A 14,067-nucleotide genomic window follows, 5' to 3' on the forward strand; every position below is an offset into this window, starting at 1 on the left:
TCATCATACAGCAGTCTGACATTCTTTTTTATTTTGCTGGTATTTAAAGCAGAGGATGACATCAGTTCTAGTGAAAGTGGACTTATGCTCACAAAAACATCACAAAAAACATTCATGTAACTAGCACCAAATATCGACACTGCATTTCTTAAATTACAACCGGAGTTAACCTATGATCATGACAAGAGGATTACTAATTGAAAACATTTTCCAGAAAGGCCAAAACTCCTTTCTGAAGTTCTTGAGAAAGTGATAAATAAAAAATGTGCAAATAAAGTGCTTTCCTTACATGGTACAAATCTCAACAATGTATCTCATCTATTGTATGGAGAAGATGATTGTAGCATAACATCAGCCATTTTTACAAATAAGGACCAAAACTTGTATAAAAACTGTAAAGATTAACAGAAAGTAAAATGTTTAAAGAGGTTTTAAAACACTGAATAGAGACCTGCATTCATGCAGTTTACTACATTTGCATTTTTGCAGATTTTAGCGATCACAAAAGCAATGCTTTTAGGAGGGAAGCCGATAATCCAGTCAATGAGCACAAACAGAAAAACAGACACAAAGACTGGGTCAAAAGCTGCCTTACCACCAGGTCGGGATCCTGCATGAGGCTCAGGATGACCTCGTAGAGTAATGGCCGTAGGTCAGATTTGAACTTGACCGATATCCATTGTCCTATTAGCCAGATGACTCGTCTGCGTATCAATTTGTAACTGGAGGCGAGGGAAAAAAAAAAAAAAAGAGTAGAGCAGTGATTGGAGGGAAATATCTTAACAGAGAAAATCTACAGTATAAACTTTTCATCTCTATTGTAACTTAGAAAAATAAAGCAGTTGGCTATATTATGTAGCACAGATGCAGAAGCATGTCTTAAAATCAAATTATTCAAGCTGGACTGCATGTAGTTCATCTTTGAATATACTTCCTCGTCACAAGATGTCGATTGTATAATCTGTTAGGACAGAGACTAATGTTACCATCAATCTATTAAACTTCACTATATAAAATGTAGCCCACTCTAGCTAGACAAATGTCTGCAATAATATGCACATCACAATAAGAAAGAGATGGATAAAGTAACACTTTTAGACAAAACTGAAGCCTGCGGTTGAGTGATTCTTTACATATAATGCTTAAAACATAACCAAAGGAACACACAAAGGTAAAGGAAAGTAAAGACATTTCAAGACCTGATGTGTTGTTTATTTCTTTAAAGACATGCATGGGAGCAAACCAAAGAATGCTTGAGGGACGGTGAATCCACTGAGTGAAGACTAAGTAAAGGAAAAAAGTCTTGTTAAGAAAGCAGAAGGTTTAGAGACCCACAGGGGCCAGAATAGAGTGTGATGTGAATCAAATTGCCATGCGCCGCATGTCGGGTAGTGATGCTTCTTCAACACTTGTTTTAGGCAAGTGTCCCTAAGCATCTGGCCTTTTAGTATCTGTGGAAGAAACAGTGTCGAGGGACCACCTTCACAGAAATGAGGGAATGGAGGAAGGAAGGAACGGTAAGATAAGAGGATAAAAAAAGGAGATAACACTCACTGGCCTCTTGTCAAATATCCACATACTGTCAAGAGACCAAAGTCTGGGCAACTAACCAGAAGATACTAAACTACACCATGACTCAGGGATTACAGATGCCATATGACACAATGTGCATAACTGTGTGTATGTTAGCGTGTGTGAAACTGTGAGTGTTGAAGATAAAGCAAACTATTGCTCCTTACAACCTTGTGTTTGCTTTAAAAGTTAAATTTGTACATAGAAACCCAAAACTAATAACACCACATGATTGCCTCCTAAGGTTTTTAGGTCTGAATCACTTAAGAAGACATTACACTCTACGAACAAAGTCTAGTCATGCAATTTACAGATTGTGGAGTGCATAAGGGTGGAGCCAACTGTCCTTGGGTCTGTAACCATGGCAACAAGAGCGGATAACGTTACATTTTCATAGCACACTCACAAAAAAAAAAATATGTCACTCCCAGGTTTTCTTTGATGTTAATGTCAAACTAGAGGTTATTGTTTTCATTTGATGATTTAAACAAAAAAAAAACCATTTATCAGTGATTTGCAGACTACTTAAAATGGAATTTGTAATAGAATTGATCTGGGGAATTCTTCAGCTGACCATCAAAGGGAGCATGAGTACCACCTGTGGTAATTGAGCCACAGTTTGAGGGCTACGGCAATCAGCTATATACCCCTCCAACAAGACATACAGCCCCAACGAGAAGGTCAAGTTAATTAATCTATTTTGATCTTGTTTTCTATATAAGGCCAAGTCACAACAGAAGTCATTTCAGGTTCCCTTTCTTCTACAAGAGGTCAGACTAAACAGGCTGGCTTCTATTTATCTTACATGACACCATGTTATAGTTGCTTGCCGTGTCTACTGCAAGGTTCCAACCTTGTGCCACAAATAGACCTGTGTGCACAAACACAGAGAGGGCCAGTCTAAAATGATGTTAGCCAGCTGAAAGTCAGAAAAACATTCTGCTTTTCTTCTTCTCTGGTGTTCCACTAAGAACTTCCAGTTCAGGAGAATCTAAAGTTAATTTTGAGTCATATCGTGGTTTAAAATAGATTCAATATTCCTTGAAGGTTTTATTAAGGTCCACACATTACCTGAACTTTAAACTTTAGGAGTATTTAGAGCAGGAGTGGGCAACTCCGGTTGGTGGAAGCCACTAGCCTCCCAGTGTTCAGTTTCCCTGCTGCGGGACACCTGACACACTAAATTAGCAGACTTGTGCGGAGCTTGGTCCACTAATGATCCACTGACGGCAGTCAGGTGTATTGCAGCAGGGAAACTCTGAATACTTGCAGAACTCCGGCTCTGGAGAACTGGAGTTGGCCAACCCTGATTTAGAGCGACTCCACTGAATGAAATGGTCTTCATCAGAACATTTCAAATGCTGAACTGCTTTCTGTGCTGAGCGTTTTTTGTTTTGTTTTTAAATCGCCAGCTTTCAGTCATTTATGCTAAACTGATCTGGAAACATGATGCAACAGCTCAGTCTAACTGCCGCATGATGTTTAAATACAGCTAATTTGTCATAATATGTCATTATCCCACTGTAATGCTGTAACAGGCAGGTCACCTCTTGCAGCTACAAGTCATGAAAACAAGCTTATAAAATTGTGATTTACATGCTGAAACCAAAAGGACTTGAACTGTGATCATTTTAAGTTGAATGTGTGAAAGCATTCCTGCTTTAAACCTTTTTAGCAGCCCTAAAGTGGTCTGTTTGAAGGATTACAAGAACCAGCAACTCCTCCCACTCAGTGTATTAGCTGCAGGATTCCCTGACCAGAAAAAATAAACAAGTAATTCCAAAAGGTAGAAACTTATTCTGACACTCATTTTATGAGGTAAAATGACTAAAAGATAACAAATCGAAGCTTTCTATAAAAATCCAAGTACACAACTTTGCCAAACACATATCTGCTTCACCTGGAGACTGCGGCTGGTGCTGCTTATTTTAGTGTGTACTAACAAAATAGAACAAAGAATGGAAAAGCAGATGGAGGTGCAGCCTGACAGAGGTTTTTGTCTGTCAGTCAAAGGTCAGACATGACTCATGCACACTAAACCTGTCCTCCTCCATAACTTCATAGAGCTGTCAGAAACCCTGCTCATCACTCTGACAGAAAACAGGCAATCCGTAGGGAAAATATGAGTTAAACAGAAAATAGCATTTTAGCCGTACATGATCCTCAAACAAGATAACCTTTGTTTCCACTCCACTGACATGGTGCTGTTTTTAGTCTAATGCACAGAAAGTAAATGTGCATTTATAGCTGCATGCACCTAGATCATGATTATTCTTACTCGCTCAGGCTATTTACAATGTCCTCTAAATGGTAACTCAGATGCCTGCATGTGGGCAATGAGCTCCAAGACTTAAAATATAAAGACTCTCAGACTCACAATTTTCTGCATTTTTATTACACTGGGTTTGGTATTTGGTAAACAGATCAATTTTCTGACAAATGTTACTGGATGGAGCAGGTGGCCTTGTTGGTCACAAAAAGCAAATATTGATAAAACAAAAGTAAGTAAGGTAATATGAGTATATTAATTATTATTCCTTCAGTACAACTCCTTCAACAGGCTTGTCCAAATTCCTCTGATAACTCAACACACAAAAGTGCTGAATGTAGATGGCTGTTTGTTTTCAGCTTTAGCAAACCCACACCAAAATCAATTATTTCATGTTTTAACAGTATAAAGTAAGAAAAATGTAACAAAAAACATTTCAATCCAACCTCAAATTACAGCAATGAGGGCGTGATGAACAGAACCAGCAGACAGTTATTTTGCAGCTTGTACTGGTCACCCAGGAGAGAGACTGATTTCTCCAACACAAAAAGGTCAAGCCACAAAAGACAATGTCAAAATGCCAAAGTGGTGTTTTTTTTGTCTTTACATTGACAGCAAAATGATCAAACACTCGGTCTCAAAGCATGTATATGTGATGCAAAAAAGCTTTTTTTTCTACTCCAGGTAAGTGGTACTAATGGCATTCAAAGATATAAGCAAAACTAGAGTCACATGTAAGCTTGTGTGTCTATTTGTTTATGTGTACTTCCAGATGAATGGCTTCCTTTCCAGTTTTCCAACTTCTCAGGCATGAGGACAGTTTAAAGCATTTAGGAGAGATGGAAAAAAAGGGAAATAAGACAACATGTCCAAATTCGCATGTGTGTGCCTAAGCACAGCTGCAAATGGGGTATAATTTGTGTGGTTAGTATATCAAATAGTAACAATGAACTTTAAATACCATGCTTGTACATAAACAGTAGAGAATAATACCCATCTAAGCAGGTATTCCATGTCTGGAAAGCAGATGACAGAAAGTCTTAGTTCTGTCTGGCAAACAGCAAAAAGGGGATTTGCTTTTAGAAGAGTCAAACAAAGCATGACATGTACAAAGTTCCAGGTATCATCCTATACTACGGCTACTCGACAACAAATTAAAATTTATCCTATTTTGTACATAATGTTAATCTCACATTTGAGCAGCATCGAGTTTAATTCATTTGCTTAGAAGGAGACTTGTTTGCACTTCCAGGAAACATTTAGGAAAAAAAATTTAAACTAAATTTTGTGGATTTCTCTCTAGATTGAACATACCAAACCTAGAGAACAGTGCTTAGACATTAGTCTTTGGCTTCCAATGATTTTTAATATGCTTGTCTTTAGCTGTTTTTTTTTTTACTAGAAATTACCCCGTGATGTTCCATTTTCCACATCCTTGCCTTTTAAAGTAAAGTACTCAGTTTTGCTTCTAATTTCCTATGAAGCACTTTAAGACACATCTTCTGTATAAAAATGTGCATTTATAAAAGGTTATTTTATAGATGCACAGCAGTGAATAATTATGTACTGACACATTGCTGAGGAACGTAAAAGACAGAACTTATGTGCACGGCCATTTGTACCGTACACATTATACATGATGACGGAGCGGGAAATTTAGCCGGTATCCTCTGCATTAACCTAGCACGTACATCTACTTTGGCATTTATCTGTAGCTTTGTTCGCTTTGAAAGTCCACATAATTTGGGGAGATGTGAATGCACATATTATCTCTGATGCAGATAAAAGGAACAAACTCTAATCTGCCTATAAATGTGGATCTTGGTTAGCTTCAAGTGAACCAATTAAAGGTAGCAAATTACACTATAAGGCTATTCAGCGCAGGGCATTGTGGGTAAACAACTAAAACAGGCGTGCATGGGCTGATAGGCCGCTCTCATGGGGGAAAATGTCTTGTGGTCAGATGTGGAAGAACTTGGTAAATGCTCAGTTTGATCCCAATCTAATCTTGATGTGACTAAAGAGTCTCAGCCCTTACGGGACATCAAACAACCAAAGAGATATTTAATTAGCTGATTTCATATTACACATCTGGTGCCACATTTCAAAGTACCCAAGTCCACAGGTCCAGCATGAAGTACGACTGATGGCATTCCATCCTTTTCCACACAATGCTGCAGGTTGCCAAAACCATTTATTCAACATTTATTTGCACACCATAACCTCCAACACACTGGCACAAATGTCGTTTTGTAACACCTGCCGACCCTGCAGCTTGGATGCTTCCGTGTGGGAACATTTTACAACATTAGCAATATGACGAGATGTGCAAGGCTTCTGTTATTTCGCAAGCAGAGACTCAGCTGAAGCAGACTCAATTAAAGCAATATTCAAACAAATGATAAAGCACCAAACTGAACCTTGCAGTTAGTTATTAAGTAAAGACTTGCTAAATCAATTTGTCTCCCAAAAATGTCCTTTAAATTGATTCAGAACCAGATGTGAAAGAGGTGGACGGGGGGGGGGGGGGGGGGGGCAGAAGAAAAAGAAAAATCAATAAGACCTCCAGGATATTCTTCCTAAGGAGACAGCATGGCGACTGGTACAGACACAGACTTGCACTGTGAGCTCAGAAATAAAGCAACAGAAACTCATACATCAAACCTCTGCACCTGATTTAATGACAATTATGTAAATAAACTGCACTTTTTCTTTTTCCTGAATTATATCTCCTAACTTATTGTGTCAGTGTAAATATTTTTATTCTATTGTTGCGCTATGCAACCATGTAAACAGATGAAGATCAAAAAAAGCATGCTTACTAAACACCAACGCCCAGAGGACCAAGGAAGGCAGACAGAGGAGCAGCTGCAAATGTTCTGCTAACAGCGACAAATGTGCAGCAGGCCAGTGTGCCCGCCAGAAAATCTGTTTTGAATGAGGCTTCTGGCAGACACCAAATAGGTATTGTCCTTCTGCTTCGCATGAGTTTGCCATGATGGGGGAATATTGCAGTCACGTAGTTGCTGTGTTGGATTTGCAATTACTATCAATAGTGCAGAAAAAGAAAGTCAATAGAGATAAATGACTATATTGGAAATATTGCAACATAATGGCTCTGACAAAATCTACAACACCACAAACATTTTAGAAACACGCTGTGGGTAAACAATGCATGGCATGATTTCAACTCCTAGCTCCCCAGCACACACACAAAATCAATTGTCCAATAAAAGCCAAAGAGGATGGATCTATAGTTTTGAAACGTTTTAAAAAATTTATCCTTGTCATCTTTACACAGACGACCATAAAACTTTTGGATAACTATGAAGCGAGCTGTGAGAGTCATTTAACCAGCTAGTCCTCAGTAGTGTCTTCTGTCCCTTGTTTGGCTCTACAGTCTCAGTGTATTTGTGGTAAGATTACATATGGTAATTGCTCTAATGAATTCCCTGACAAAAGCATTTCTTTCCCCACATCTGAGGTATTACAATATATTCTCGCTTCTAATGTGCTCTAGAACCTGATTCAGCTGAACGACAAAACTGCTGTTCGTAAGAGCAGTGTGCCCCCGCCCCCATCCTAACTCATTCTGAAAGCCGCACAGACTTATTATGCTGTGTGACTACGTCCCTTGCCAACTCGGAGGCTTATCAGCAGCTTGTCATTTATCATTATTTATAATAATCATGGCATTTATAATTTCCCTTTGGGATTAATAAAGTTTTTTCATTTCATTAACTACGAACGCCCCTGACCACCGCCACTCCCAATTCCACCAATACAGGACAGAATTGGTCCTGCTTTGAAAGGACAATATGAAAAGGCAGATTCAGCCACGACTGAATCTAAAACTAGATGATGCAGTGAGAAAGACGACGAGCACGAGGAAGGTGCATGCAAGTGTACATGTACAAGCCACACTAATTCTGACTGGATGAAAATTATAATTGGCCTTTTTCTTTATTGGTATTATTTACCCAGGAATTTAAATAAATATTTGGCACATTTCCATCAACACCGCTCATGCAAAAAAAACTTTCCCTCACCGTCAAACTTCTCCTGAAAACAAAGCACCTAGTGGATAGGTAGGACTTTGCAGATTCCCTGGAATATCTTAACGAAGTAGGGATTTCTGCTGAGGAACTCTGATTGGTGAAACATACTTGCAGTAGTCTGCTCTTCTGAATTAAGATTAACTGAATGTCTATGCAAACATGTCACCTGAAAAATGGAGAGTGTATAGAACAGAAAACAATCTAGTAGAGCTAAATCTAGGACACACACATCCAGAGAGACGGATACAGAAAAAGTTCTAAAACTGAATCAGAAGCAGACGGATCAAATCAGCTGAAGTACGTCCAAACGTCATCTCAGCTATGGGCGTCAGCCTTATAAGAATAAATTTTTCACAGTTCTGTGGTGCAGTGGAAATGCAAATCATGCAGATTACCAGGAATTCTTTTACCCATGTAAATAAATTTTGCATATTAGAAAAAAAATCAAGAAATTGTGAAGGAAAGCCCAATAATGAAAATAATAATAATAATCATAATAATAATTTTGACAAATACTTATTCTGAATCTATGCTTTTTAACAATATCTATCTACTGCTGGACAATACCTGGCTTACCACAGGGAGACTTCTGTACAGAGTTTAATGTGTTTGCAGCTCCATATAGTGAAATAGGGGAAAAAAGGAAACATAGGAACAATAGATGGAAAGACAAAGGTAGATCAACCTTTAAAAATACAAAGGAATAATGGTCCAGGTAAAAGTGGAGGGGTCATTCACACCTGCACTATGTGGAAGCAGGGCTGCAGTGACATCAGCATCTTTGCACCCTGACGTCAGCACTAACCGGAGTAGCTGACCTTTTGAGTGCTGCAGGCTTTTGTTGTGATTGCGTTAAGGTCCTAGTGTGCAGGGCATTTCTTTGTTCTTCATTTCCATCATATCAAATTTCCTCTGGCCACTCTTTCTCCTTTTCCAACCATTTTTAAATGCATCTTTCTTGCAGCACATTCTTTGCTATCAAAACTGCTTGTAGACTCCCAACCACGATTAATTCACAACTTCTACTCCTGTTTTTGTAATCTTGCTCATCTGCATGACTGCTGATGTGGTCGGGTTTGTCTGTTGCTTGGAGCATAAACATTTAAATATAAGCAGCAGTAAATGTGACGATGACAGAAAATGACTTCATGGATTGGTAAGTTACTTATGAGCTTTTAGCATGCTTTCATTAACTGTTAACTGTAATCAGTAGGCGTGGGAAGATTAACAGTCAATTAACTTAAGTTTCATTGGAAGGAACATTAACTGCAACCTATCAGATGCCACTAATATGTTAACCTGACCTTGCATACAGATAGACAAATTGCTGAGCTGTTTAAGGCCTCGAAGCTGCAACTGCAATGTTTTGTAATGTCAGAGTTTAAAGGGGTAGTGCAAACTACTAAAAAAGCTTTAAACTTTCTGACTATAAAGATGTGTTTCTGAATCATTTTAATTGAATAGTGAATTGTTTATTATTACTGGAGTCATTGCCTTGGAGCATCCTGAGGTTGAGAAACCATTTCTAAGAACTGAATTTACACAAAAGCTGCTTCATTTTACAGAAGCATTTTGCTTTTAGATCCGCATCACATGCCAGCAACTGGGTATCAACACACTGGTTGTTTTGAGAATATGCATGGCTGAATTATCAAAGAAACACAGGAGAACATTAGTGAAGACGTGAGGAAAAGGAATAGAAAGGACCAAAACAAAAGTTGAGACACAAGTCAACATCAGACTGGATTTTACTAGCTGGTAAGAGCTCAGAGTACTGGTAGGATACAAGATGGATGCTGAATTTCCAGTTGTTAGGAGGCATCTCACTGAAAAAAATCTGTCGAGGTTCAGTGGTGCTACTTTAAAACAGAAAATTGCCTAGTTAACAAAACCAAACTGAGTAATTTTGTGGGTTAAAAAAAGTCTCAAACCACCACCAACTGGTTCAAATCAAGTTTCCTTTTATATTCCTAAAACCTAATGTAGAGGTAACTATTTTAACTAAATGCATTTTTGTTTCAAGAGCCAAATACTGAAATATGGCAGCCCACTGCTTTCTAGTAAATATATTTAAGATTATTAAAATAATAGTAATAATAATAATATGTTAATCATCTCAAGCATATTTACTAGATAGCAGTGGGCTGCCGTATTTCAGAATCCAAGGCCAGCGTTTCTATGGAGACTGCCTGTCAAACTGACCACTGTAGTTATCGTTAGAAGAAAGACGCAGTGTGTCAAGCTTGTCCAGTTATCAATATCTGCTGTTTCAGGTAAATGTGAAGCCTCTGACAAGAAGTTAATGCAAGGTGCCTTGTGAATCTCAATTGCTCTCCCTCTGTCAAATACTTGCTGAGCAGACCGTGTCACTCCAAAATCCAACTTCATATAGATGTACCCATCTATAAATGACATCCTGCTCACCGGTCATTCCTAGTGCCGGCTCATTATCTATTAATTGCCTTTAATAATACTGGGGGGAAGGAGATTTTAAAGCATGCTAAAGAAAATATAAGAAAATAAGAAATAAGAAAATTGAAGGAAATTAATCCTTTCTGACAATACCTGTGATGGCTGACTTGCAGCTCTCCAAGAAGCTGATTCTTGAACCACTGGCCAAAGTCCACATTGTCAAACAGGTCGTAAGCTGCCAGCCCCACAGCATTGTATACTGCAGGTGAAGAAAACACAGCTAAAACATAAATGTGAAGTTGATACAGCATTACACTGAGAACATTACACCTTTGTACAGCAGACAAAAAGCTTGCATTCCAAACTATGAGTATATAGAATAAAGGAGAGTTTTGTCTGAAGAGTCTGATATGAAGATCAGATTTATCAAAGTTGATATTGTTTCAATATTAACTTTTTTGTCATTTCTTTCTTATAAATGCACAAATGTTTTACTTAATTTACAGTTACACTACATATAATTCAAGAAATAACATTTAAATAATTTTTTTCTCGGAACATAAAGTCTACAAGAAGGAAATAAAAAAGTAGATCATAAACAGATATGATTAGAAAAATCTAGTTTGTACAGAATGAGTTAAAGAGTCAAAATAAATAAATATGGATGTTAAAGAGTAACAAATTCATCTAAAATATAAATTACTTAAAAGATGCAACAAAGAACCAAAGCGTGTCTGAGGAAAGGAAAACGAGAAATAGCTTGTTTATTACCTTAATTTACTACTATACACGCCCGTGAGCAAGCGTATAATTAGATGTTAGTCTGTGATATTATGCTATTATGAACGTGCAGCAAAAGATAGAGGAAAAGGGAGGTTTAAAACACTGCTGGAGTCACTAAATAGAATAATTTATAAAGTTATGGAACAAAAAACACCACCTATTTTGTGTCATGTAGAACGAGATTTAGATTTATAAGTATCAAAAAATATTACCAGTCAAAATTATTTCATTGACATTGTCATAGTTTAGTCTGCCTCTTGCAAAGAAATACAGAGTAAAACACACAGTGAAATGACTGTGTTGATTGCCATTTATTCCAAGAACTGTGAAGACTTACTTGTCATAAACAAACCTGATGGGAAATTGAAAGTTATAAATAGTAACCACATGTGCCTCAATTTCTCCTCAGGAAGTCTTTGATGTGCTGATTCTCACCATAATCAGTTCTTCATTAGCACTTAAATTGTCATATTTTGACACGGTACCATGTTTTTTTGCTTGCTGACAGTTTTACGTGCCCTTGGGATACGGTATAATTATTACTTTGCTATATCACAACTACAACAGTGTGGCTTTCAAAAATGTTGCAATTATAGGAGTTTTTAAAAAAAAAACCAATCTCTGATGACTAATGGTGTGCTCAAATATACGTTCCTAATATTTCTAGAAATGAAAGGAAGTGTGCTTGCCCCTGCAGCATTAAAATGACAAAGGGCTGATATGAAAGTATCAAGTGATATCTATACAACCTACAGGAATAAACAGAAACATACATTTAAAAAGACACCATTATGGTAATAATCCGTGTGTATTAGGTTCACATCAGCAGCGTCAAGGATTTCTGGAGCACATTTATTGTTTAAAAAAAAAAAACTTTTTGGTAATTCAAACATTCAAACGTTCATTCATGTAATCAAACAAGATGAATGTTCACCACTTGGACTTTGTAAAGCTGAAACCACAGCCAGGCTGTGCTTGCTGTTAAAATCTGACCATACAAGCAGCAAAGACAACAGTCAAAGCACTCACTGACTACATGTATTTACCATAACACATACAAAAAAAGATCAAAATAATATCAAATTCCCTATTACATGTGGAAATTTATAATTTTTGTTTTTTTTTAGTTGAATACTTGCTAACAGAATTTTTCCCAGCCAGTCAGGCAGCAGTCTCAGTTGTGAAGACAATGTAGGTGTTGTGTTGCCTTTTGTCCATTATGTATGAAAGATATGTTCATGGTACATGTAACAGAATGAGTTACATTGCATTTATCAGTCATAACCTGAATGATAAATTCAAATAAAGTTTATAGGCAACTGTTGCTGAGTAGTAACAAAAGTAGAATTTTTTTCTAATCATATTTACAACACAATTATGGCTCCACATACTAACAATATTCATAATCCCATTATGAAATGGTTTTAAAGGTATCCAGTTCATTTTCTTGGAAATAACATAATATAAATGAATAAGTGCATGATCTTATAATGCTCTTGACTAGCATTTTCACAGCCCAGTTACATCATCCCAGTGGCATTTGCCGTTTTATCAACACTGTCAACACACTGCTGAGATCTCAGTAGGCACCAAACTAACAGAGACCCTGTTAGCATGCAAGGATTTCAGTGTATATACCATAACAAAAACATCTGAATGGCAGCAGTTGCCATCCAAATAGTTATATCATTATTACAAAGAGGTAGAAAAAGAAGAAACAGCAGAAAAACAGTAAAACAGTATGAAAACAGCATTTAAGAAAACATCATGAAAATGCAAATACAAAGATATTCTAGCTGCAGCTTTGATGTTCATTTTAAAAACAGAGAAGATTTACAGGTACGCTTAAAAAATAAATGTCTCACATAGTTTTGCTTTGATATAATTCAGACATCGCATCAAGCATGACTGATGGTGTAATCTTTCACTGACCTGCATCCTTCATCAGCAGCTGAACAGGGTCCTCCACATTGGTCGGGCCTGCAAACACATAAACGGAACATGAATATAATTTCAGTGAAAACACAGATCGAGTTAAACCTTGTTCCCTAAAAACAGATGTGCAGATTGTAATCAACCCAGCGATAACAAACTTTGGCCCCATTATGGGTTTTCTCCTCTAAACCAGTTCCAATGCTGGTTCAAAGCCAGAGAAACTTGTAACTGACCATCAAAGCTCTGGCTCCAACACTGAAAAAGTGATGCTGCGCTGGATGAAGTCTTTGCTGGGCCTAAACAAAGAATTGCTCGTGTTTAGGGTGGAAAGCTGGACTCTAATCCAACTACCTAGACATCTGAAATGCCATGTTTGCAGAGCTGGGTTTCTGTTTCATCTGTTTACTTAAAGGGAAAGCTATAAAAAAAATTTAAAAAACGGAGCTGCAACACAATATGATGTTGAAGTGGCAGAAAAAGAACATGTACTTAAAAGGGCCAGTCATGCATGTTAACGCTGCCCAATGTGTCACTTTTACAGTCACCGTTTACAGCTCAACTGCTTGTTTGCAGCTATGGTTATCATTAACATTGCTGGGTGTTTTTGATCGTGTCGCTTGGCATTTGTGTACTCCGCTCAAAGAGGCATGTATTGTAAAAATCACATTTTTATCCCTGGAATGGTGATTTGACAACAATTAGCAAAGAAAATGTGTAAAAATTAAAACAAACCGTCTCCCTGCACTGCAATCTTTTACAAAAATGCAGACTCATGTGATCTAATAACATGGCTTTTTAGCAGACCCCAACCTCCCTCAGGTTTTAGTTGGAACCAAGCGGCAACCTCCGGCGGTTAAAAGTGAAGCCTATGCGGACGTGCATAAAATTGCAGTTCCTAATCATCCGCTAGGGGTTGGCTCTAATGTCAGAAAGGCCAACTTCACGGCAGAAATAAACCTGTTTACAGCCTGGTTCAAAAATCCATTTTCGGTTTATAGGTCAGGTTTACCTTCATGACAACTGTGGGAGGAGTGAATT

At 37.6% G+C, this 14,067-nt stretch overlaps 1 protein-coding gene across 1 annotated transcript in view; it reads right to left on the bottom strand.

Moving 5' to 3' along the window:
- ipo11 (importin 11) overlaps positions 1 to 14,067 on the bottom strand; it is a 135,790-nt gene that overhangs the window by 75,847 nt on the left and 45,876 nt on the right. Inside the window, exons 14-16 of the mRNA XM_079250701.1 lie at positions 13,027 to 13,074; positions 10,465 to 10,570; positions 596 to 722 (exon numbers count right to left, since the gene is read on the bottom strand). Coding sequence (XP_079106827.1) covers positions 596 to 722; positions 10,465 to 10,570; positions 13,027 to 13,074 — 281 coding nt within the window. The remainder of the gene's footprint in view (positions 1 to 595; positions 723 to 10,464; positions 10,571 to 13,026; positions 13,075 to 14,067) is intronic.

The sequence above is a fragment of the Telmatherina bonti genome, assembly GCF_933228915.1.
Source record: "Telmatherina bonti genome assembly, chromosome: 13".
Classification (NCBI taxonomy): Eukaryota; Metazoa; Chordata; class Actinopteri; order Atheriniformes; family Telmatherinidae; genus Telmatherina; species Telmatherina bonti.